The 25,984-nt window shown below is 44.2% G+C and overlaps 2 protein-coding genes across 3 annotated transcripts in view; one reads left to right on the forward strand and one right to left on the reverse strand.

The window, feature by feature from the left end:
• The window catches only part of LOC126236228 (cuticle protein 18.6-like), a 218,521-nt gene that overhangs the window by 51,153 nt on the left and 141,384 nt on the right, over nt 1-25,984 (reverse strand). The window lies entirely within an intron of this gene.
• LOC126236224 (cuticle protein 21-like) lies at nt 4,458-6,734 on the forward strand. The gene is made up of 2 exons (XM_049945356.1): nt 4,458-4,493; nt 6,096-6,734. The coding sequence occupies exons 1-2, from the start codon at nt 4,482-4,484 to the stop codon at nt 6,732-6,734; spliced, it is 651 nt and encodes a 216-aa protein (XP_049801313.1). The 5' UTR covers nt 4,458-4,481.

Genomic DNA, 25,984 nt, shown 5'->3' on the forward strand with positions numbered 1-25,984 from the left:
GTCTCGGAGACCACACAACAAAGGTTCTAAGGCCAATGCAAATAACAATGTTGATAATGGACATCCCTGTCGTACTGATCGGCGGATCGGCATGGGTGCCGTCAGTCTTACATTAACAAGAACTCGAGAAGTTGTACCATGTAGTAGGCGTGTCAACACTGTGATAAAGGGGTCGGGGTATTCCATGCGCCGTAGAACGGCCGTGAGGAAAGTGTGGCCCACACGGTCAAAAGCCTGGCTAAAGTCGATAGACGCGAGGGCTGCCGGCAAACGTCTCACCCGTGCAAGGGAGATGAGATTTCTGTAACGACATAACGCAGTTCTGATGTTGTTGGGTCCCCCCAAGGACGTCTGATCGTCGAACAAGACGTGCCATAGTGTGCCGCGAATACGTTCTGATAGCAGCCTCGAAAAGATCTTGAAGTCGCTGTTCAATAACGTTAAGGGACGATAGTCGCGGACATGATTCCGTCCCTTCGGCTTATGGATGGGGACAATCAGACCTTCCAAGAATGGTGCAGGCAATGTTATACCCGGGGACATCAATTCCTGGCAAATTTCAATCAAACACGGTAGCAACAGTTGTTTAAAGGCTCGATAGAACTCTAATGGTAATCCATCGATTCCTGGTGATTTATGGGGAGCACCTTTACCAATGGCGTCGAGCACTTCCTCTTCTGTCACTTCTCCCAGTAAAGTCGGTACCATGTCTGGTGGAACTGTACCGTGGACATGTGCTGAAATGGTGTCTACCGTCGCCATATCAGGGAGCACTGCTGAATAAAGTTGAGCGTAATGCCCATAGAAGGCTTCTGCTATATCTGCTTGTTCTACCACGTGTCGACCGTCGTCGGTTATCATGTCGGTTACCAGTGCCCTACGGCGCCTCCTGCGTTCCATGAGCACGTGGTGCATAGATGGCCTTTCTGATTGTATCATGTCTGGAGCAAGCGACCGTATAACAGCGCCTTGTAAATGATGGCATGCTAAGGAGACGAGCTGCGCTTTCGCGCGATTGACTGTGATCTGCCTGTCCGGTGAGGGCTCCATAGCAAGACATTCCCGTAGGACGGTCTAATAAAAGTTTTCCGTGCTCCTCCTCCATGCCGCTGCTTCCCGGCCGTAAGCCATGAAGGTGCGCCTAAGAGCAGGCTTCGCACATTCAATCCACCAACTGAGGGTCGATCGGTAACGACCACGACGCTGTAAGGACGCGTTCCACGACTCTTCGACAGCACCTTTACATGCCGTCTCGTCCAGATGGGCGACGTTCAGTTTCCAGGGGGGCCTACTGCGCCACACACGTGCAGGTTGGAGGGCAATGGTACAAATATAGGCTGTGTGGTCGGTGAATGCAGTGGGCCAGAGCTCTGCTCCTCTCGTCGCCGTCGAAAGGGTGCTTGTGACGTAAATCCTGTCCAACCGACTTGATGAATGGCTTGTATAATGGGTGTAACCAGGAGCTGGGCCATGGATGTGGCGCCACGTGTCAATCAGGTGGAGGTCACGCACTAGCATTTCCAATTCCGCACACGGGACGTGATGTGGCTGCTGATCAGATGGAGATAATGTACAGTTAAAATCTCCTCCGATCACCATATCGTCTGTGCGGCCCATGAATAGACGCGTAATATCTTCCGAAAAAAAGCGGGCCCGATCTCTCCGTCTCCCTGATCCTGAAGGGGCATATACATTGATGAGACGTACACCGTTGACAGTTACTGCCATGGCTCTTCCACTCGGTAAGTACAGTACGTCCGTAGCCGCCAAACCGTCCCGTAGCAGAACAGCCACACCACAATCGGTAGAAGAGGCGTGGGAGATGTGGGCGATATATCCGTAGACGTCATGGAAACTAGCGACACATACTTCCTGTAAGAGGGCCACGTCGATGTCCGCCGCATCAAGCATGCGTTGTAGCATTGTTACTTTGTGTGGTGCCCTTATCGCGTTGATATTGATTGTGGCAAGGCGAAAGGTGTGCTGCCTAGTCTCTTCACCTAGGGTAGACGCCATGGCAATCAAAGCTAACCGCAAGAGATGCCGGACCCACCAAACCCGTTACAAATTATGAGCCTTTCACGCTAGGAGTGGCATCCCCAATGCTGCCCCCTCCCCTGTCACCTGTGCCCTCTTCAGGAAGTTCCTCAACATCGTCCGACCACAGTGGGTGCAACACGATGCTGTGTAGCTGATCGGCACCTAAATCTCTCTCACGTACGTCGTCTCTGGTAGAGGTAGACGGAGCGCCATCCATCGACGCGACCTGCCGCGTTTGTGGTGCAAGAAGTAACTGGGCACTCGTAGTATGGGCAAGTGAACCGTCTACACCACTTAGATCCTCAGCAGGCGCAGCATCCATGCTGTCTGATGAGGTGTCACCTTCTTGACCGGCCGTGTGTAGGAGGCAATCGTCAGAAGGGGTCCGCCGACGTCGCTTGCGTCGTCGAGGCGAACGTTGCTTTCGAACGTGGACATCCGTATCCGAATGTGGGAGACAATCCAGCGTCGTATCACCTTCTGCGAGGAAAGCCGCGGTCGGGACAATGTTCGCGTCCACGTCCATCGCGTTCTGAATGTTATGTTGCGTCTGGAGTCCGTGGGACTGTTGCTGCTGTTGTTGCTGTGGAGGGGGCGACGTATGGGTTGGCACCGAGGGTCCTTCCTCTTCCTCCCTTGGTGCTTCTGGCGTCGATGGATGTGTCTGATCGCCCGTTTCATCAACTATGGTGCGCATCGTCGTCTGAGCGTACTTGAGGGGCAGGATTGTCGTCCCCTTCGGGGAAACGGAGTCTTCCACTGGTATCTGCGTAATTCTACGTTGTAAGCAGCTCGATCGAACATGGCCTTTCTGCCCACATCCGGAACAGGTACGCGGTTGACCGTCGTACATGATGATTGCACGACAGCCACCGATGTTCAAATAGGACGGCACATGTTTCTTGAGCTCAAGTTTAATTTGGCGCACACCATTGTAGACCTTATAAGTCGAGAAAGTTTGCCACTTTTCTGCAACGTGGCTGATAACATTGCCATATGGTCGGAAGGCGTCCTTGACAACTTCCTCTGGGACCTCAAAGGGGAGCTCAAAAACCCTTACAGTCCTTAGGCCCATGCCTGCATGATCCACCGTCACTGCACCGATATGCCCGTCAGAATGTTTGAATCGGAGAGAGTTCGAGTATTTAGAAACCACTGTCGCGCAGACCTCTGCACTGGTCATTTTAACATAAACCACGCTCGCCGTTATAGAAAAATGTATTCCGACGACAGTCGCCGGATCTAAACGTAGATCGTCGCGTATGAACTGTTCTATTCCATAGGCTCGAGGACGCGCGTGATCTGGTTGGAAAGTAATTTTGATCGTATCGTGGCGCCATGTGTGTGCCATAGTCGCACTGAACTTGGAACAAATACAACTCGCGCCGCGAGAAGGTAAACACAAGCAAGCGCTCACCGTCGCGCACGGCGGGGCGCAGCGGACGTCCTCGCCCCACCACAGCCGAAAGCTGACTGCACCCCTAGACCACGGGTACAGACCTAGTATCTAACCAAAATTGCAATGAAATATTTCGAGCGATGTGTGCGTAAGGGATGGGAGAGACATTAAAACTGCACTTTGATTTCTGCTTCTTGATTCGATGATATGAAACAATAAGTACGATATTTCACTCGAAACAAACTGCCTTCTACAGGGACAGTGCTTTTTATAATATACACTATGATTCAATATGAACCTAATAAAACACTTCTAGTGCGGATACATCTTCATCCGTTGCCTTTTTCGTGCTTGTCTTCTGCATTTCACTAATTTCGTAAATACAAAGATGGAATTGTAGAAGTGTATTATTTATTAAAAATCAAAATGGTTCAAATGGCTCTGAGCACTATGGGACTTAACTTCTGAGGTCATCAGTCCCCTAGGCTTAGAACTACTTAAATCTAACTAACCTAAGGACATCATACACATCCATGCCCGAGGCAGGATCCGAACCTGCGACCCTAGCAGTCGCGCGGTTCCGGACTGAAGCGCCTTGAACCGCTCGGCCACCGCGGCCGGCTATTAAACATCCAAACAACAACCAAAAGAAAAGTCAGTTCATTGCTTCAATTACGTCATGACGTTTAGAGGCATTGTTTGGAATTACAAGCGAGGAGATTGTAGTAGATTTGTTCATGAACAGACATGGATTACACCAGTGCTAAAATGCTAGCGGAAGACGTGGAGCTATAGAAAAGCTAAGTCATTTAATAGAGGTGAGGAACCGCTGTTCGCAAAATTTTGTGTTGTCACTTGTGAGAACGTAGGAGTTAACTAGCAGCAGCAGGGCAGGGTCGGGTTTTGCGTGGATAGCAGGAAAAGTGAGACAGACCGGGCTGGAGCCGGCGCGACTGGCTGGTCGCCGCAGGGTGGCGCTGCGCTATATAAGCGGCCAGCTGGCCACAAGGCGCAGCTCTCCGTCTTCCACGACCGCACCAGCATGGCTTGCAAGGTGAGACAACCTCTCTCTCACATACACACACACACACCCACACACACAAACACAGACCAGCTATAGTAGCTCCATGGCATAGACACATGTGTTTGTTACATAATTGAAGTTGCCGTAGGTGGTAAACGTTGGCTGGCTTTCTTAACTCAGTACATATTCCTAATGAAATGCATCGAACGACCGTAATATCCGTCGAATCTGACAGACGGTGTGTAGCTCTCTGTAGTGTACAGGGAGATCGTATTAAAAAAAATCCTGACAAATTTGTAAAGACTGTTGTATGATGAGTGCTTCCTGCGAACACATGCAACTGGTCCACATCATAAACAAATGTTTTGCCACGCAACAGTATGGTGCATTAGTCGATCGTCTGACGATATTTCCGACGTAGAACGTTTTACAAGTAATCCCCTCACACAAAGATGCATAACTGCAGAACTTCACTGCACGTCAATTACAAAAGGTACACTTTCATGCTTTTCAACACTAAATTATCGCTGTTGGAATTGTTACGTACCTTTGCATCTCCTATAACACACAGCTCTTCCAAATCTTGCAGTACATTGTGACTTCATTCCAACTTATCTTACGAAGCCTCTACTAACTTATCTGTGAAATACTACACCGTAGCGCCGGCCGCGGTGGTCTAGCGGTTCTGGCGCTGCAGTCCGGAACCGCGGGACTGCTACGGTCGCAGGTTCGAATCCTGCCTCGGGCATGGGTGTGTGTGATGTCCTTAGGTTAGTTAGGTTTAATTAGTTCTAAGTTCTAGGGGACTTATGACCTAAGATGTTGAGTCCCATAGTGCTCAGAGCCATTTGAACCACTACACCGTAGCTTTCGTACGCTACCACGTTTCGTAACTGAAGCTACATTTCCAACAGATTTTAATTGTGGTTATCACATACAAACTTGTGTCTTGTATCAGATACGCTTTGCTTCATATTCTAACTGTATTACAAGTTTAAGTGGCAGATAAAAGAACCTAGACAGTGGTGTTACAGAAGCTGTCCATACCTTTGGGAACTTTTGGGCGTAGGATGGTACACGTCAGTTTTTAACACTCGAGGTGATACTTAACTATTAAATATCTTGCTTGACCAAGGCTCAGTTTTTTTTCTTTCTAGTCACCTTGTCAAATGCACGTCTGCATTTTTCCTCTACTATTCTCGTGCCAGCAAAGTGGGCAGCCACGTATGGTAGACGCGCGATCTGAGGCGCCTTGGCACGGTTCACGCAGCTTCCCCTGTCGGAGGTTCGAGTCCTGCCTCGGGTGTGTGTGTTGTCCTTAGTATAAATTAGTTTTAGTTAGATTGATTAGTGCGTAAGCCTAGGGACCGATTACGTCAGCAGTTTCGTCCCATAGGAACTTACCACCACCACAATAACAAAATGGTCATTGCTTGTACTAAAATCAACATAAACAAGTAAATATCACATCAGATTGATTTTAGCTGCGTTAAATACTTTGTTGGAAAAGTAAGAGGGCAAAACAGCTCCATTTAAGTCCCATCCGTAATTTGTGCTGAGAAATATGACCGTTGTCAGTGGATGCAAGGTTACGTATAAAAGGCAGCAAACCGATAACGCATTTGCTTTCAGGTTGTAATGTTGGCCGCCCTGGTGGCAATGGCCAGAGCCGGCTACCTGGGCGCACCCGCCGTCTACGCACCTGGAGCTCCCCTGGCCTCCCGCGCCTATGCCGCCCCCGCCATCGCCGCCGCTCCCATTGCCAGAGCCTACGCCCCAGCAATTGCTGCCGCCCCCATAGCAAGGGCGTACGCCCCTGCCATCGCCGCCGCCCCCATCGCCAGATACGCCGCCGCCCCCATCGCTAGGTACGCCGCCGCCCCCGCCGTCAGAGCCGCCCCTGTGGCCGTTGCCGCTCCTGCCGCTGTCGCCGCCGAGTTCGACCCCAACCCGCAGTACAGCTACGGCTACAGCGTGCAGGACGCGCTCACCGGTGACTCCAAGAACCAGCACGAGACGCGCAGCGGTGACGTCGTCCAGGGCAGCTACAGCCTGGCCGAACCTGACGGCTCCATCCGCACCGTCGAGTACACAGCTGACCCCGTCAACGGCTTCAACGCCGTCGTACACAGAGAGAGCGGTGCCCACCCCGCAGCGGTCGCCGCCGCCGCCCCCGCCATCGCCGCCGCCCCTGCCATCGCCGCCGCCCCCATCGCTAGGGCTGCTTATGCTGCCCCCGCGCTGGCGTATGGCAAGGCTTACCACGGCTAGGTTTCCAATACGTCATCTTTTACGCTCATAACCATCATGTACAAATTTATTATATTCATAATTAAACGTCAGTATCTAAAAAATCCTGGCTCATGTCAATTATTATCCTACGGAGTCGTTGGAGGCATTTCACCATGCACTTTAAGAGCACAGTTTCTTGCTCCTGTAAACATCTTCATGGAAGAGATTAGTTGCTTCCACCATCCGTGATGCAAGGGTAACAGCTGATGAGTGCATTATCACAGTCTTGATTCCACTGATTACTGCAATACCACGAACTGCAGTTCATTGTTTTATTCTCTCTGTCCTCGCTTGTACCAAATCTCGCTTTTTTTCTTTCTTATAACCTCCTCGTCCCGAGTACATCTGCATTTTACTTGTACTATTATCTGTTTGTCGCGATTGTTCCCCGTCAGGAATTAATCCTCTACGCCTACATTTCATATTGTTATGTCCCATAATTCGCAAAGAGTTCCCAACCAGTATGAATGGTAAAGCATTCAGCAGGGTCTATAGGATCTAAGCTGCCCTCTGCATTGCCACGATCCGTGCCGATGAACGAGCGGAGTACAGGAAGGGTGACTTGGATAGACAGTGCTGATAACAAAGCTCAGACGCAAAGAAACATAATCGCTCAGCAGTACTTCATTACTGTACTTCCTGATCACAACGAGCCTTGGTTCATCTCAAAGACATTAAACCGTCAACCTGTTGGGTTTAACAATTCTGAGGACGATATAATGAGAGCCACTCCATGCAGTCTTCGTGTGACGCTTAGATAATTATGGCCCACTTCGCTCAACTGCTCTCATTATCCATCTACCTCCGTCACAGTAAAGAAATATATTGAACACGCAAATGCCACGCAGTTAGCACTATGACTAACTGGCATCGTTACCTCAAAATAAGAAGAAAAGTTAAATCCCTTCACCACCTCCAGATATTGTGCAGAAATAGAGAGTATATCAAATTTTTGGGTCAAATTGAGGTAATAATTGGCGCACAACCAATTATACTGAGATAAGGAATCAGTCGTCGAAAGTGCACATTTATTGTGCTATGGGCATACAAATCGCACACCGCATAACAACAACGTAACTAATAGTAATTGTTCAACGTGACAACCGCCAACCTCAATGCATGCATGGCAACGGGGGATGAAGTTCTGCCGCACTCTCACAATCATCGCTGATGTCGGTTGCACCAGGAGAAAGGCAGCTTGGACACTAGCAAGCAGGTCTTCACTCGTTTCTATAAGGGTTTCATACACCAACGTCTTGACATACAGTCAGAGGAAAAATTGCAGAGATGTGAGATACGGAAATCTTGCTGCATGGGAAAGGACCTCTCCCTCCAATCCATCTTTAATAGTACATGTTGTTCAGGTGCTCGCGGACCTTAGCATGGAAGTAGGCTGGTGCAGTGTCGTGCTGAAACCACATCCTTTCACGGACGACAACGGGTACAGCTCCCACGAACTCTGGCAACGTGTCTGGCAGGAACACGAGGTAACGCCGACCGGCCAGTCGGGGACCCAGCAAATGCCCTCCCATACGTTGACAGAATATCGTTGCTGCTGGCCACCGATATTTGTGGCGTAGGGATTATCCTCACTCCAAACATGTCTGTTGGAGCTGTTGAAATCACCATCACAAATTAATTAAGTCTCATCCGCGAACAGTACAAACTGTACGAAGTTCGGCATTACATCACTGGAGTAGACAATCTTTTGACAGACGTGGACACGGGGCTCAAAATCCTTCGGTCACAGTGCTTGGACACGTTCTTTGCGATAGGGTGTAATACCTGTTCCACCAGTATTCTCCCCACTGTATCCTTCGGAATTGCGTTTCACGGACAAGTTGTATTGCTGGGTGATCAGCTACACCATCCAACACCATCTTCTGAAAATCTCGTGTTAGGACGTGTCTTTGGCGGGAACGTTGGGCGACTCTATGCATGAACGGTCCCGTCTCTCTTAAGCTGGTATCCACGGAGGTAAACTTCTTCTCCAATTATGATGATGCCTGCTAGGAATGGGTTCTCTGTACTTTCGAGGTGCCTTACGGCACTACCTCCTGCTGCACCTTACATTAAACGCATGTCTGCTAATTCTTGTGACGAGTAACTTTCCGTCTTTGACCACGCGTCATGCAGTGTATACAGAAAGTCACCTCACCATGGACAAATCACAAGTTGTCTGATGGAATGGACAACTAACTCCAGGGATAATGGTGTGCGTGTGACACATTATATTGCGCTGATGCGATGCATGCGATTGTCACATGACACACGTGCTATGAGCTAAGTTGTGTATTGTATGTCTGTTTTGTGGTCAGGGGTGTACACTGTTTATCTACATCTACATCTACATGGATACTCTGAAAATCACATTTAAGTGCCTGGCAGAGGGTTCATCGAACCACCTTCACAATTCTCTATTATTCCAATCTCGTATAGCTCGCGGAAAGAACGAACGCCTATATCTTTCCGGCCGCCTGTTCCAGTGTATAACAGTCAATTGGAATCTTTGCGCCACGCGGAATGGCCGCGCGATTTGAGATGCCATGTCACTGACTGCGCGGCCCCTCCCGTCGGAGGTTCGAGTCCTCCCTCGGGCATGGGTGTTTGTGTTGTTCTTAGCATAAGTTAGTTTAAGTAGTGTGTACGTCTAGGGACCGATGACCTCAGCAGTTTGGTCTCTTAGGAATTCACACACATTTGAACATTTTTTTTTTTTTTAATCTTTGCGAGGATGCGGCTGAACTGCCTGCGCAAGATGCGTTGTTGTTATGCGGTATACTCTGTATATGTCCATAACATAATAAATATGCATTTCCGACCATTGGTTCCCTGTCTTAGTATAATCGATTGCGGACACACTATCACCTGCTTCAGTTTCACCCAAAAGATTTTAGACACCCTGTATAACTAAAAACAGAATTTTAACAACGTTGGTTAAACACGCAACATTGTGAAGGATTTGGACACGTTCATTAAATGTTCAAATGTGAGTGAATTCCTAAGAGACCAAACTGCTGAGGTCATCGGTCCCTAGACTTACACACTACTTAAACTAACTTATGCTAAGAACAACACACTAGGGGTAAGATAGATACGGCCTACAGGAAAATTAAAGAGACCTTTGGAGATAAGAGAACCACTTGTATGAACATCAAGAGTTCAGATGGAAACCCAGTTCTAAGCAAAGAAGGGAAAGCAGAAAGGTGGAAGGAGTATAAAGAGGGTCTATACAAGGGCGATGTACTTGAGGACAATATTATGGAAATGGAAGAGGATGTAGATGAAGATGAAATGGGATATACGATACTGCGTGAAGAGTTGGACAGAGCACTGAAAGACCTGAGTCGAAACAAGGCCCCCGGAGTAGACAACATTCCATTGGAACTACTGACGGATTTGGGAGAGCCAGTCCTGACAAAACTCTACCATCTGGTGAGCAAGATGTATGAAACAGGCGAAATACCCTCAGACTTCAAGAAGAATATAATAATTCCAATCCCAAAGAAAGCAGTTGTTGACAGATGTGAAAATTACCGAACTATCAGTTTAATAAGTCACAGCTGCAAAATACTAACACGAATTCTTTACAGACGAATGGAAAAACTAGTAGAAGCCGACCTCGGGGAAGATCAGTTTGGATTCCGTAGAAATACTGGAACACGTGAGGCAATACTGACCTTACGACTTATCTTAGAAGAAAGATTAAGGAAAAGGAAACCTACGTTTCTAGCATTTGTAGACTTAGAGAAAGTTTTTGACAATGTTGACTGGAATACTCTCTTTCAAATTCTAAAGGTGGCAGGGGTAAAATACAAGGAGCGAAAGGCTATTTACAATTTGTACAGAAACCAGATGGCAGTTATAAGAGTCGAGGGACATGAGAGGGAAGCAGTGGTTGGGAAGGGAGTAAGACAGGGTTGTAGCCTCTCCCCGATGTTATTCAATCTGTATATTGAGCAAGCAGTAAAGGAAACAAAAGAAAAATTCGGAGTAGGTATTAAAATCCATGGAGAAGAAATAAAAACTTTGAGGTTCGCCGATGACATTGTAATTCTGTCAGAGACAGCAAAGGACTTGGAAGAGCAGTTGAACGGAATGGATGGTGTCTTGAAGGGAGGATATAAGATGAACATCAACAAAAGCAAAACAAGGATAATGGAATGTAGTCGAATTAAGTCGGGTGATGTTGAGGGAATTAGATTAGGAAATGAGACACTTAAAGTAGTAAAGGAGTTTTGCTATTTGGGGAGCAAAATAACTGATGATGGTCGAAGTAGCGAGGATATAAAATGTAGACTGGCAATGGCAAGGAAAGCGTTTCTGAAGAAGAGAAATTTGTTAACATCGAGTATGGATTTAAGTGTCAGGAAGTCATTTCTGAAAGTATTTGTATGGAGTGTAGCCATGTATGGAAGTGAAACATGGACGGTAAATAGTTTGGACAAGAAGAGAATAGAAGCTTTCGAAATGTGGTGCTACAGAAGAATGCTGAAGATTAGATGGGTAGATCACATAACTAATGAGGAGGTACTGAATAGGATTGGGGAGAAGAGGAGTTTGTGGCACAACTTGACCAGAAGAAGGGATCGGTTGGTAGGACATGTTCTGAGGCATCAAGGGATCACCAATTTAGTATTGGAGGGCAGCGTGGAGAGTAAAAATCGTAGGGTGAGACCAAGAGATGAATACACTAAGCAGATTCAGAAGGATGTGGGTTGCAGTAGGTACTGGGAGATGAAGAAGCTTGCACAGGATAGAGTAGCATGGAGAGCTGCATCAAACCAGTCTCAGGACTGAAGACCACAACAACAACATTTTTCGAAGGAAACAATATTGCTTTCATACATGTAAACCGAGAAAAACCTGAAGCAATTTCCCCAGCCAGAGGTTGAGCCTCGCTTCTCTCAAACATAAATTCAGTGTCCTGTGATCAAGCAATTTGTTTAAGCTCGATGTAGCCATTTTCTTCGTAGAGTTCTTTATTCAGTTTTTCGTAGAAGATGTTAATTTTCGAGAAAAATAAGAAAAAAGCTAAATGGATAAAACATGCGACTAATACCAAGATTTAAGTGTTTACAAAGGTATCCATAAAATAGCCAACATTAAAAATGATTAAAAGCATAACGTTGGCACTAAAAAAAATCAGGAACCCGAAAAGGTGAACGCTTAGAAACTCACAGGAATCTTGTGCTACACGATTCACGAAAATTAAAGATAGGGTATAATGGTTGTCACAGATACATATCAGGATAAAAAATGGAATAACCTTAAATACAATTCTTTCAGCTGAAAGAAGGTATAAACTACATTATCTAGTTTGGTAAGAAGGTAAATCTAAAAGAGGCGAAGGGTTAGAATTCACTTCAGACAGGCACGCTACACAGAAAATTAGTAATTTTTTATTGTTCAAAAATTGACAGAATTGTATAAATAGTGAACAGCATTCTCAACATAATAGTATAATTTTTTGTGCTTATGCTGTTATACAGGAAACCACAAACTGTGTCATTTCCGCAGAAGTAAAGGAGACATTGACAAATCTTTAATACGAAAAATATGTTGCCAATAACAATTTGGGTTATTCACACAAATACGGAGATGAGCATTAAAGTCTTCCCTTTTTCAGTTATGAAATAATTTATTACCAGATTACTGAATTGCTTACTAACAACAACCACTGCAGTTTTTATAGTGGCACAGTGCAGCTAACAACAGAGCTGCTGTTTCGTGTGTAACTTGTGACGGCCAAATGAGGTGAGACGGGCCATGGTTCGATGCATATCGCTCTGCGAAGCATTAGAGATTAAGATTGTTATACCTGCCAGTGCTTTAGTTGTCCAGTGCTTACATTGTGCAGAGCAATTATACCTGTCCCAGCTAACCAGAAATCATACAGTATGAGACCTGGACAAGTTAGAGACCACTTTTGTTGGAAAGACTGACTGACGAGATATTGATTTCCATATGCATTCACGAACTATATTCAAGCCCTGACATAATCAGTATTATTAAATCACGTAGGATGCGATGGGCGGGTCACGTAGCTCGAATGGATGAGGGCAGGGCAGTGCGCAGAGTACTGGTAGGGCACTTGGAGGTAAAACGTACTGTGGGGAGACCGAGGCGTAGATGGGAGGACAATGTGAAGGCTGATTTGAGGAGCCTAGGTATTGAAGGTGAATGGAAGGAAATAGCCCAAGACAGGGACAGATGGCGAAAATACGTTGCTGCGGTAATGGACTCTCGAGTCCGGTATGACCAGTGAGTGTGTGTGTATATGCCAGTTATAGTAGCTGCTAAACAGGATGTGCGACGTGTCGAATGCCTTAATACTTCTTAAATGTAGCACCATGCAATGAAGCCTGTTTCTTAACATCATTTCTTATCTCAGTTTCATATACGGTGTATGATTATTCGAGCTACTGTACCGTAAGGGGTGCAGGTTGACTGCCAAGAAAAGTGTTAGTATCATTTTCATGGTTCACAATGAAAATTGATTTTATTGCACTAGAAAGTGTCTTTACAAGTTTTGTGGTAATTAAATAATGTGTTCCATAATGTGCAATTTAATGTCTGTCCCCGCTGAGAGTGATCAACCAATCCATACTGGCGAGTCGGCCATCCCAACCGACTAGTAGCGTCGTGACGAGGGATGAACTGGAATCTCGCAAGGTCTAATATGAAATAATTTTACACTAAAGCGCAGTATGCGAATTGGGAATCGGAACCCAATACCATCCCTCCTGGCTGTTGGACCTCCCATTTTGCTATGCAAACAAGCAGTAAGGACAAGGCATCAGCTGGGTACCAGTTCTGCTCCAAATCTTCCAAACTCCAAAAAGAATCTCCTACGGTACTATCGAACACGCTTCTTCAGAGAAAGGATCCAGTAAAGAATTCGATTTAACCACCACCTCAGGGATGTTACAGAGATACATTTTTACTCTTCAGCAGGAAGTGGACATTTGTAACGAGTTACAGTGGCAGACACCCTGGATCGAGACCCACACCAGCGTTCAAAGTGTCCATCATAACAAAATTGCCCTTTTGTAACAGTCTGCACCTTGTCCCGAGTCACCGCCACATCCAATGGCAATCAATTCATAGATTTTTGGTCGGTAATAACGTGTTCCTGTTCTTCACAAGCGTGGAAAGCCTCCGCTGTTTCTTTGCTGTCTAAATTGTGACTCAGACCTGACGAGAACTATGACCCATGATCTACAGCGTTCTGTGTGTGAGTAAGCTAACTGCTAACACTCTCTCCTGTAAATTTCCTTTACTCCACCTCTATGGTCTCAAATTATTTGTCAACAGACTACCGGTTTACGTCAATAATGACCATCTTCAGATTAGGACAAGTTTTTACAAAAGAGATCTGAAGATAGTCATTACAGGCCGAAACCGGTAGTCTGATGACAAAAAATTGGTGACCATAGAGGTGAAGTAAAGAGAATTTATACTATACTCGTATCACTGTTCAATTCGTGACCATGTCGCAGCTTGTGACTCCCTCCCGTGACAAGCGATATTCGACGCGAATGTAGCTTGATGCCTCATATACACACGATCTGCATGACGGTTCCTGCGCACAATACTCCACGATATCAAATTTCCAGTGGCTACAGGAGTGGTACACCTTAGTCTGGGTGCGTCACCCTCCATTGTTTCTTCGACTGCACAGCAACGAGTATTAATTACCTAGTCGCCTCACAGCTCTTGCACAGCCTTCATTTTCGGTTCAGGCTGCAGGCATTGTTACAAGCTATGGACAACAGAAGAACGAGACTTCATCAGCTTACCAGCATATTATATACCAATGCAGTCCGTCTTCTAAACGTTGCCTCGACGCTACTCAACGGATTCGAGTACCCTAATTGACATTTTTTACTGTCATGGCACAACTATCATCCTATTCTCAAACACGTTTTTGCCTTTTACGTGCTTATGATATAAGCAGATTACAGCACTGCTGGCTTAAATGTGGAACTCTTATGCAACACTGTTTCAGTATCCAAAGATGAAGCACACATTATATCAATCTGACGTTTGTTGCACGTCGTCTTCATGGTGTTAGAACTGTGGTGTACAGCATTGCGCTTGTTGGTAACAACGCGTTGATTGGTTTACACTGCACAGAATTATTACTTGTTTGTGATGTTTTGCTAAAATCAGAAATCACAATATTTCACGTCACTGGTTATCTACCTTTTCTATCGAACGAATTAAAACTGTTGTTGATGTCAAGGCAGACCTTCTTCCAATCGGTTACCGCACCACTTAGCAAGGCTTTACTCATCATGCACAATGCTGGCCATTGCAGTTCTAAGGCCGTGAAGACGACGTGCAAAAAACAACAAACTGATATAAAGTGTACTACATCCTTGGTTATTCAAATGATTTACATTTCAGAGCAACTGCACAAGGACGGCCGGAGTAACGCCATCCACAATTTTCATATAACGAAAGATAATCCAGTCAGTTTCTCATTCAGATGTCACAAATGCTTGTGAGAAGATCGTGTTGTGCCTCGTGTAAGGAGGAGAAACGTTATCAGAACGAGTCGAAATTCAGCAGCGCCGGGTTCGTGGTCTATCGAGAAAGCTCTTAATGGATCCGCGATATTGTTGTTCGCGTTACTCGGAATCCCACGATTGTTATGTGAAAACGGGTTGAATGGGTCAGAAGAATCATACTCATCGCCATGCAAGATCTCAACTGGTTCAGGCGTGTAGAGCCCGAGAAGGTAGATACAGTTTTCACACTTTGAGTCAGCGAAGTGGGCGTATCTGTAGCAAGACAGGGAACTACAAGGGCAGTGCGACGACATGTGGAGCACAACGGACCAACAGCTGTACGACCGTTGTTGCGGCTTCCCTCGAAGGGGCAGCAGTGGTGCCCAGCGACAGCACTGGACACAGACGATATCTTATTCTATGTACATCATTACGACAGACATATCCGTGTTTGGCCGCTCCGAGGAGAACGAACGTTGCCAGACTCCATCACCCGTCGTCGCCATACAGGAACAATACGTGGGGTGATGGTATGGGGTGCCTCTGAGTACACAACACGATCGCCTCTAGTTCGCACATGTAATCTGGACGTCAGCTGTTTCATTTCTGACATCTTAAGGGGAGACGGAAGGCAATTTTTGTCCCCATTCTGCCAATGCTATTTTACACTTTGAATAGGTACACTTTTCAAAATAACTATAAGTGATAAAACAATGAAATTTTACTGCATATACCGGGTGATCAAAAAGTCAGTATAAATTTGAAAACTGAATAAATCACGGAATAATGTAGATAGAGAGGTATAAATTGACACACATGCTTGGAATGACATGGGGTTTTATCATCATCATCATCATCATCATCATTTAAGACTGATTATGCCTTTCAGCGTTCAGTCTGGAGCATAGTCACCCTTATAAAATTCCTCCATGATCTCCTATTCAGTGCTAACATTGGTGCCTCTTCTGATGTTAAGCCTATTACTTCAAAATCATTCTTAACCGAATCCAGGTACCTTCTCCTTGGTCTGCCCCGACTCCTCCTACCCTCTACTGCTGAACCCATGAGTCTCTTGGGTAACCTTGCTTCTCCCATGCGTGTAACATGACCCCACCATCTAAGCCTGTTCGCCCTGACTGCTGCATCTATAGAGTTCATTCCCAGTTTTTCTTTGATTTCTTCATTGTGGACACCCTCCTGCCATTGTTCCCATCTACTAGTACCTGCAATCATCCTAGCTACTTTCATATCCGTAACCTCAACCTTGTTGATAAGGTAACCTGAATCCACCCAGCTTTCGCTCCCATACAACAAAGTTGGTCGATAGATTGAACGGTGCACAGATAACTTAGTCTTGGTACTGACTTCTTTCTTGCAGAAGAGAGTAGATCGTAGCTGAGCGCTCACTGCATTAGCTTTGCTTCACCTCGCTTCCAGTTCTTTCACTATGTTGCCATCCTGTGAGAATATGCACCCTAAGTACTTGAAACCATCCACCTGTTCTAGTTTTGTTCCTCCTATTTGGCACTCAATCCGTTTATATCTCTTTCCCACTAAAATTACTTTCGTTTTGGAGATGCTAATCTTCATACCATAGTCCTTACATTTCTGATCTAGCTCTGAAATATTACTTTGCAAACTTTCAATCGAATCTGCCATCACAACTAAGTCATCGGCATATGCAAGACTGCTTATTTTGTGTTCACATATCTTAATCTCACCCAGCCAGTCTATTGTTTTCAACATATGATCCATAAATAACATGAACAACAGTGGAGACAGGTTGCAGCCTTGTCTTACCCCTGAAACTACTCTGAACCATGAACTCAATTTACCGTCAACTCAAACTGCTGCCTGACTATCCATGTAAAGACCTTTAATTGCTTGCAAAAGTTTGCCTCCTATTCCACAATCTCGTAGAACAGACAATAACTTCCCCCTAGGAACCCGGTCATATGCCTTTTCTAGATCTATAAAGCATAGATACAGTTCCCTGTTCCACTCATAGCACTTCTCCATTATTTGCCGTAAACTAAAGATCTGGTCCTGACAACCTCTAAGAGGCCTAAACCCACACTGATTTTCATCCAACTGGTCCTCAACTAATACTCGCACTTTCCTTTCAACAATACCTGAGAAGATTTTACCCACAACGCTGATTAAAGAAATACCTCTGTAGTTGTTACAATCTTTTCTGTTTCCATGTTTAAAGATTGATGTGATTACTGCTTTTGTCCAGTCTGATGGAACCTGTCCCGACTCCCAGGCCATTTCAATTATCCTGTGTAGCCATTTAAGACCTGACATTCCACTGTATTTGATGAGTTCCGACTTAATTTCATCCACCCCAGCTGCTTTATTGCACTGCAATCTATTGACCATTTTCTCCAATTCCTTAAATGTGATCCTATTTCCATCATCATTCCTATCCCATTGTACCTCGAAATCTGAAACATTACTGATCGTATTTTCACCTACATTGAGCAACTCTTCAAAATATTCCCTCCATCTGCCCAAGCAATCCACAGGATTCACCAGCAGTTTTCCTGACCCGTCCAAAATACTTGTCATTTCCTTCTTACCTCCCTTTCGAAGACTGATAATTACACTCCAGAATGGTTTTACAGCAGCTTCACCCAAAGTCTCCAACCTGCTTCCAAAGTCTTCCCAAGATTTCTTCTTGGATGCTGCAATTATCTGTTTGGCTTTGTTTCTTTCTTCAACATAACTTTCTCTGTCCACCTGAGTTCTATTATGTAGCCATTTTTGATACGCCTTCTTTTTCCTTATACAGCCTGCCTTGACTGTGTCATTCCACCAAGCTGTTTGCTTCATCCTACCTTTACGCACTACTGTTCCAAGACATTCTTTAGCCACTTCTAGTACTGTGTCCCTGTACCATGTCCATTCCTTTTCCAATGACTGTAATTGACTACATTCAACTAACTGGTACCTTTCTGAGATCGTTGTTATGTACTTTCCTTATCCTGAAGTTTCTCCACTCTTATCCTCCTACATATGGACCTGACCTCCTGCACTTTCGGCCTCACAATCCCAATTTCACTGCAGATTAAATAATGATCAGTGTCATCAAAGAATCCCCTGAATACACGTGTGTCCCTCACAGCCTTCCTGAATTCCTGATCTGTTATTATATAGTCAATGACAGATCTGGTTCCCCTGCCTTCCCAAGTATACCGGTGAATGTTCTTATGTTTAAAAAAGGAGTTTGTGATTACTAAGCCCATACTGGCACAGAAATCCAAGAGTTGTTTCCCGTTCCCGTTGGCCTCCATATCCTCTCCAAATTTACCCATAACCTTTTCATAGCCTTCTGTTCGATTTCCAATCCTGGCATTAAAATCACCCATGAGCAGAACACTGTCCTTGTCCTTTACTCTAACAACTACATCACTGAGTGCCTCATAAAAACTATCCATCTTATCTTGATCTGTCCCTTCACAGTGCGAATATGCTGACACAATCCTAATTTTCTTGCTAGACACTGTTAAATCTATCCACATCAGTCGTTGGTTTACATACCTTATTGCAACTACGCTGGGTTCCATTTCTTTCCTGACGTAAAGCCCTACACCCCATTGTGCTATTCCTGCTTTGACTCCTGACAGGTAGACCTTGTATTCTCCCACTTCCTCTTCTTTCTCACCCCTTACCCGAATGTCACTAACAGCTAAAACGTCCAGCCCCATCTTACTTGCAGCCTCTGCCAGCTCTACCTTCTTCCCATAGTAGCCCCCATTGACATTAATACCTTCCCATCTCATTACCATTTGTTTGCCAAGTCGTATCTTAGGAGTCCCTGGTTTGTCAGTTAGAGGTGGGACTCCGTCACCTCCAAAGGTCCGATGCATTTTGCTCTAATTGTTGCCAGCATCATATTTAAAGTACCAGGGAAGCAGGTTGCTAGCCTTACTTGCCCCGAGTCCCATTGAGTTTTACCCCTAACGGTTGAGGGACTAACCGGTGGATTTGGTATTCTTTGCCGTATGAGCACAAAGGTGACCACGCCTCAGATTATGTCCGAGATGCCCAGTCTTATTCCAAAGTAGCTGGTATCCCGACTGTCGGGACCACTTACTTGGCCACTCATACGTTGCCCGTGGTTCATGAACTAGGACATGACTACAGGAACCCACACCATGAACCACATGGGGTTTTATTAGAACAAAATAGTGTTCTAATGGGGTTCTATTAGAACAAAAAAAATACAAAAGTTCAAAAAATGTCCGACAGATGGCGCTTCATCTGATCAGGATAGCAATAATTAGCATAACAAAGTAAGACAAAGCAAAGATGATGTTCTTTACAGGAAATGCTCAATATGTCCACCATCATTCCTCAAAAATAGCTGTAGTCGAGGAATAATGTTGTGAACAGCACTGTAAAGCATGTCCGGAGTTATGGTGAGGCATTGGCATCGGATGTCATCTTTCAGCATCCCAAGAGATGTTGGTCGATCACGATACACTTGCGACTTTAGGTAACCCCAAAGCCAATAATCGCATGGACTGAGGTCTTGGGACCTGGGAGGCCAAGCATGACGAAAATGGCGGCTGAGCACACGATCATCACCAAACGACGCGCGCAAGAGATCTTTCACGCGTCTAGCAATACTTTTTTTTGTTCTAATAAAACCCCATGTCATTCCAAGCATGTGTGTCAATTTTGACCTCTCTATCTACATTATTCCGTGGTTTATAAATTTTTCAAATTTATACTGACTTTTTGATCACCCGGTATATAACATATACGCGTCAATTTACAAGTAAAATGAACATAATACCTCTTATATTGTGAAGAAAAAAAATTTATTCTTTCACTAGTAAAATTTAATTTTTTTGTACATTAATTATAATAAAACAGTTTCTAATTGTTAGGTGGTTCTCAATTTACTTGTAATAACTTATTACCATCTGCAGTACAAATTGACCAAATTTCATGTTTCTAACCCCATTAGTTTATCAAATAATGGTAACTGAAAGTAAAAAATGTATTTTTGAGGAAAATCAATTTAAAGTTTAATATTGCAATTCTAATATAGTTACTGATGAGAATTACGTACCACTAATATTTTCCTGCACCACACTCAGCATCATCTGAATCATACTTATCTTCTTTTCTTTTCTTGGTCCCTCTTCTTTTCTGTCTGGCTTCTTTAGTGCACTTAAAATTAGCAATATCTGCTTTGGGGATTCTCTATCTATTTGCACCAAGGATTTTGCAGTATTTTTACTAGATTTCATGCTCAATAATTCTCAAACATTCAGTTTTCTAATTATACCATCACTGAAGCATAAAATAGCATTACATACACTAAATTTGAGGGCTGTAAGCTGAACAAATAGTTTTCGGTAACCGGTTCCAAATGACAGAATTCACACATTCATTTAAATTTTGGGTTTCCCCATGAAGACATTTCTTCAACAAGGTATCTTTACAAAGGTCTCTAAATATGGGTATGATTTAATTTAGTTAAATGCTGTGCATTATCTCCGCATGGCTCAAAAAGGAAGGCATGGCATTTAAATGCCAGATTGCACAGAGCTTCAGGAAAAACATCATACCTCATGAAAAAATTGTCGTATTTATATAAAACTAAACTGTTTCACGTAGGAAAGACCAGACATTGCAAATACGCTAAAATCTAAAAATCGTATTTTTGAAGCCCTCTTGCCTTCCGTCTCCCCTTAAGGCCAGTAACTGTGCCATATATTTGGGGGCTTCGTGACGATGACTTCCAACAAGGTAACGCAAAACCGCCTGTTATCCGCGTTGTCCTGGGTTTCCTTGGTAAAAAAGGTGTCGTGTGTCTCCATGACCATCTACGTCCTCCAGCCCTCTCACCCACTGGAAACATCAGTTCTTGAATTACTGGAAGACTACTACGCCACCATCCGTCAGCCAGTAAAGGTCGATGATCCCTGGAATAGGATTGAAAGAGCAGTGACTGACGTACCTGTATCTGTTATTAGTTAGAATCGATGACCAGCAGAGAGGGAGACATTGTTTCTGCTAGATGTGGCAGCTCAGTGTGTTAAATTTCGCACCCTGCAACTCATAACCCGCGGCTGACCTACAAATTTAGTTGCGTATTCTCCTCGCTCTACTCTAAGCAGTGGTAGTCAGCCTGGTCCCTAAAGCCCACCAGCACACGTTCCAGGTTTCGTGGTTATCTGCAGGCGGTAGGAATTAAACAAAAATCTTCATTAGATTTTCATAAAATTTTTACTTTAAGTGCTCGGTAAGAAGCTCTTATTAAATGCTGTAACTTGCTGTAACGCTGCTTTATAAACAAAGTCAAATTCTATCTCAACTTTACAAATCACCATTACTCTAGAAACGGTAGACTGTTAGAAAATTTTACCATTAACAGAGATACAAAAGTGGGCGGTAGGTAAAAGAGGTTGACTACCACTGCTTTACAGGGAGTTTTTGAACGACATTTTAAAAATTAGGAAACAGGTGCTTTACACCGAAACAAGAAAGAAATGCTCTGTCACTCTGGACTAAGTTCGTACCTTAAGAGCTCTGAGCACTTGTTCATCTTCGCTAGAGTGAAACACAGTTCTACCGAAGGAGAGACTCTTAAGGTACGCGCTTTAGAGCCCTTGTTTTGCTGGACTTTTTTTATTTCCGACTAACTACCTCCTTCCAAAATATGGAAAGCAAAGAGCTTGCAGTGGAAGAGGTGTGTTTCAGAATATAGAGGACGAACAAGTGATCATAGTTCTTCAGTTCTGCATTTATACATTTTGGAGCCCATGTTTACTGGATATTTTTTTCTTGTTTTTGTGTAACTAAGTTCTTCAGTTCTGCATTTATACATTTTGGAGCCCATGTTTACTGGATATTTTTTTTCTTGTTTTTGTGTAACTTATCTATCCCCAAATTTTTAAAACGTCATTTTGAAACACTCTGTATATACACAACTAGTAAAATTTACTTGTTTTTTTTCCTCATTGTGTGGCAATTTTAATAGTAGCAGTGTATATTAAAAAAACTAGAAACCCTCCTCGACTGCGAAAAAAGCATCTAGTGTTTAGCTAGGTTTCGGCGTAGATAACTACACCTTCTTCAGAACAATAAAACCCACAAGTGCCTAAAAAGACCTTTGTCAATTATTAAAAGAACACCATGGCTATACATTTATAAACGAAAAAAGGGAAACACAAACAGTACATATGTACAAAGTCTAAACCGTTACTTAACTTAATGGTGTAACCTCCACCTCACTCCAGCTTATGTTCGACGGGCCACGACCCGCCATACACTGCAGCAGTGTATATCAAAAACGACGTGAAATCAGTAATACTCAGAAACTATTAGGTACTGGCCATGGTATGTGTTGTGTTGGCTGAAGAGCCAACATCGTGTTACTACAGGAGGCCGAAATGCACGCGTTTTAGCTCTCGCAGGCTGGCGTGAGGAGGGAAGAACTATACTGACGTGAGGTCTGGAACATGACAAGGAATTAGAATTCAGAAAGCGGACGTAGCTAGTTTGGTAGTTAACTTTAATCCATTAATGATGAACGTCGCTCTTGACGGTACATGATTCACAATATTATCAGTTCAGAATACATTCTTGAAGAATATGGTGCCTTGCTAGGTCGTAGCAAATGACGTAGCTGAAGGCTATGCTAAACTGTCGTCTCGGCAAATGAGAGCGTATGTAGACAGTGAACCATCTCTAGCAAAGTCGGCTGTACAACTGGGGCGAGTGCTAGGAAGTCGCTCTAGACCTGCCGTGTGGCGGCGCTCGGTCTGCAATCACTGATCGTGGCGACACGCGGGTCCGACGTATACTAACGGACCGCGGCCGATTTAAAGGCTACCACCTAGCAAGTGTGGTGTCTGGCGGTGACACCACAGTATGCGCAACTAAAATGTCTGTGTTATAGATCATGCTAACATTTTCACCTTTGTCCCAACGGCCCTTGCCTCATGACTTTTGTTCACATTTTATTGAATACGAAATTTTCATCCTAATTAACTTGCAGTGCTCCTCACTAGTACGCTGGAAAGCTTCGAAATCGGTGGCGAGGAGGCTATGGTCTCTCCTGCTCAGCCGCATTACTGTCTGTCCAAAAATTTTCAACTGTTTTCTGCACGCAATCACAGTGTCAGCAGGGACAGGTGTCGGTCTCTGGTTCACTGCAGACACTTCTGTTATGGTGCGGCTACCACAGTCACCCAGCTACAATTACAAGGTGTTTCAAAATGACGTTTTAAAAATTTAGGAACAGGTTCCTTATACAAAAACAAGAGAAAAGTGTGTAAGTAGGCTGTTTAGGTTTTTATGTCGGTAAAGCCACGTAGCGGTCTGTATGGAAATCACTGACTGTGCTGTGTGCAGTCTGTGGCTGGTTGGACTGATTGTTGGAATATTCGCTTGTCTAGTGTTGGGCATTTGGACGTAAACGGCGCGTAGCGTTTGGCTGTTGAAGGTGAGCCGCCAGCAGTGGTGGATATGGAGAGAGAGATGCCAGAGTTTTGAGAGGTTGCTATAAGAGGACGACCTGGACGTGTGTCCGCCAGATAAAAAAGTAAGTTTGTAGAGATGGCTGTCATTAATTTATATATATATATATATATATATATATATATATATATATATATATATATATATATATATATATATATACGAGGCCTGTTCAGAAAGTAAGCTCCGATTGATTGCCAAATTGAAACCACAGTGAACATCCGAAATGTTTTACTTGTAACAATTAGCTACACCTTTCAGCTACTTCTCTACGTAGTCGCCGTTCTGACTTAGACTTTTGTCATAGCGTTGTACCAACTTTTCAATAGCCTCATCATAGAAGGCAGCCGCCAGTGCTTTCCGCCAATTCTCCACGCTGGCCTACACCTCGTTGTCTGTGTCAAAATGTTGTCTTCAAAGACAGCGGTTCATGTGACCAGAGATGAAACTCAGGGGAAGACAATTGCGGAATGTATTGTGGGTAATCTCACATTTCCATTTGAAAACGATGCAGGAGCATCTTCATTGCCCCTGCAGAATGCGGCTGAGAATTGTCTTGAAGAAGAAACAGCACGACAGTTATGTAATGTTAGCTGCATAGCTTCAGGCGAAATTTCTCACCAGGCCCTCGTACTTGGCGGCAGACACTATTTTCTAGACATCTTTACGCACTCACTGCGAGCTCAGAAATGAGAAGAGCGACGTGATGCTAACTGGGGTTATACTAGAGACACTACCCAACACATCTGTGCAAAGCTTTATCGGATTTTCATAGTCGTTTCCATTTCGCGACCGATCGGAGCTTACTTTCTGAACGCCCCTCGTGTATATATATATATATATATATATATATATATATATGATGACTTTTCAACATTATTCAGGTAAATACATTGTTTGTTCCCTATCAAAATCTTTCATTTGCTAACTATGCCTATCCGTAGTTAGTGCCTTCAGCAGTTAGAATCTTTTCTTTAGCTGGCAGTATTGGCGCTCGCTGTATTGCAGTAGTTCGAGTAACGAAGATTTTTGTGAGGTAAGTGATTCATGAAAGGTATAGGTTATTGTTAGTCAGGGCCATTCTTTTGTGGGGATTATTGAAAGTTAGACTGCGTTGCACTAAAAATATTGTGTGTCAGTTTACTGCTGATCAGAATAAGTAATGAGAGAAGTGTCTGAGTACGTTCAGTTCTGCTCAGCTGTTTGAAAATCAAATAACGTAAGAGGTTTACCAGCACAGTAATACATAATTTTCTAAGGGGACGTTTCAAGTGTCCAGTAAACATGGGCTCCAAAATGTATACCTTGAGAGCTGTGAGCACTTGTTCATCAGAAGGGATGTGTTTCACTGTAGCGAAAAGATGAAGAAGTGCACGTAACTCTTAAAATATCCATTTTAGAGCCTATGTTTGGTGAACATATTTTTTTGTTTTGTTTTGGTCGATACTACCTCCTCCCAAAATGTGGAAAGCAAAGAGCTTGCAGTAGAAGGGCTGTGGTTCACAGTATCGAGGGTGACCAAGTGCTCATAACTTTTAAAATGTGCATTTTAGAGCCCACGTTTATTGGACCTTTTTTTGTTCTCATGTAGGGTATGTGTCCCCAAACTTTCAAAACGTCGTTCTAAAACACTCTCTATAACACAATGAATGGAGGTTTACCTTCGTCTCAACAAACACGATACACAGTATCATTGTATCGATATATATTAATCGACATACTACAAGTTTTATCTCGCTTAAGAACAAACGTAATTTATCTGACGAGCACGTAACTATAAAGAGCGCGATTTCTTTCACCTAAAATTTTTATTCTACTCTTTTTCAATCAGTTGCTTATTATCAGTATAAATTTTAGATGACAAGCACCACTGACAATTTCATGTACCGGTTGTGTTGTTACATTGTTATGGAGTATGAATATAATTCATATCTTCATATATATGTGGTGTCTGTTCTTTCGGACGTGTCGCAAAGAACAGATTCCACGTGTATATAATTAAGGCGAGGACAGCCAATGATCTCCTCAGTGCAGATGCCCACTATATTCGAGCTCATACGTGAATTGCCGAAATGCCGCGAGTCATGAGGATAGTGGGCAAGGGGCGCTACTTTCGTAGTGTGTGAATAAGTTGAGAATTTGGGTCTGACGGGAGCCCTGCTAGGGTAGTGCGTGCATTGCGATAAGCTCTGTGTCCGACTGGCTCAATGG

This window comes from Schistocerca nitens, chromosome 2 (assembly GCF_023898315.1).
Source record: "Schistocerca nitens isolate TAMUIC-IGC-003100 chromosome 2, iqSchNite1.1, whole genome shotgun sequence".
NCBI classification, from domain to species: Eukaryota; Metazoa; Arthropoda; class Insecta; order Orthoptera; family Acrididae; genus Schistocerca; species Schistocerca nitens.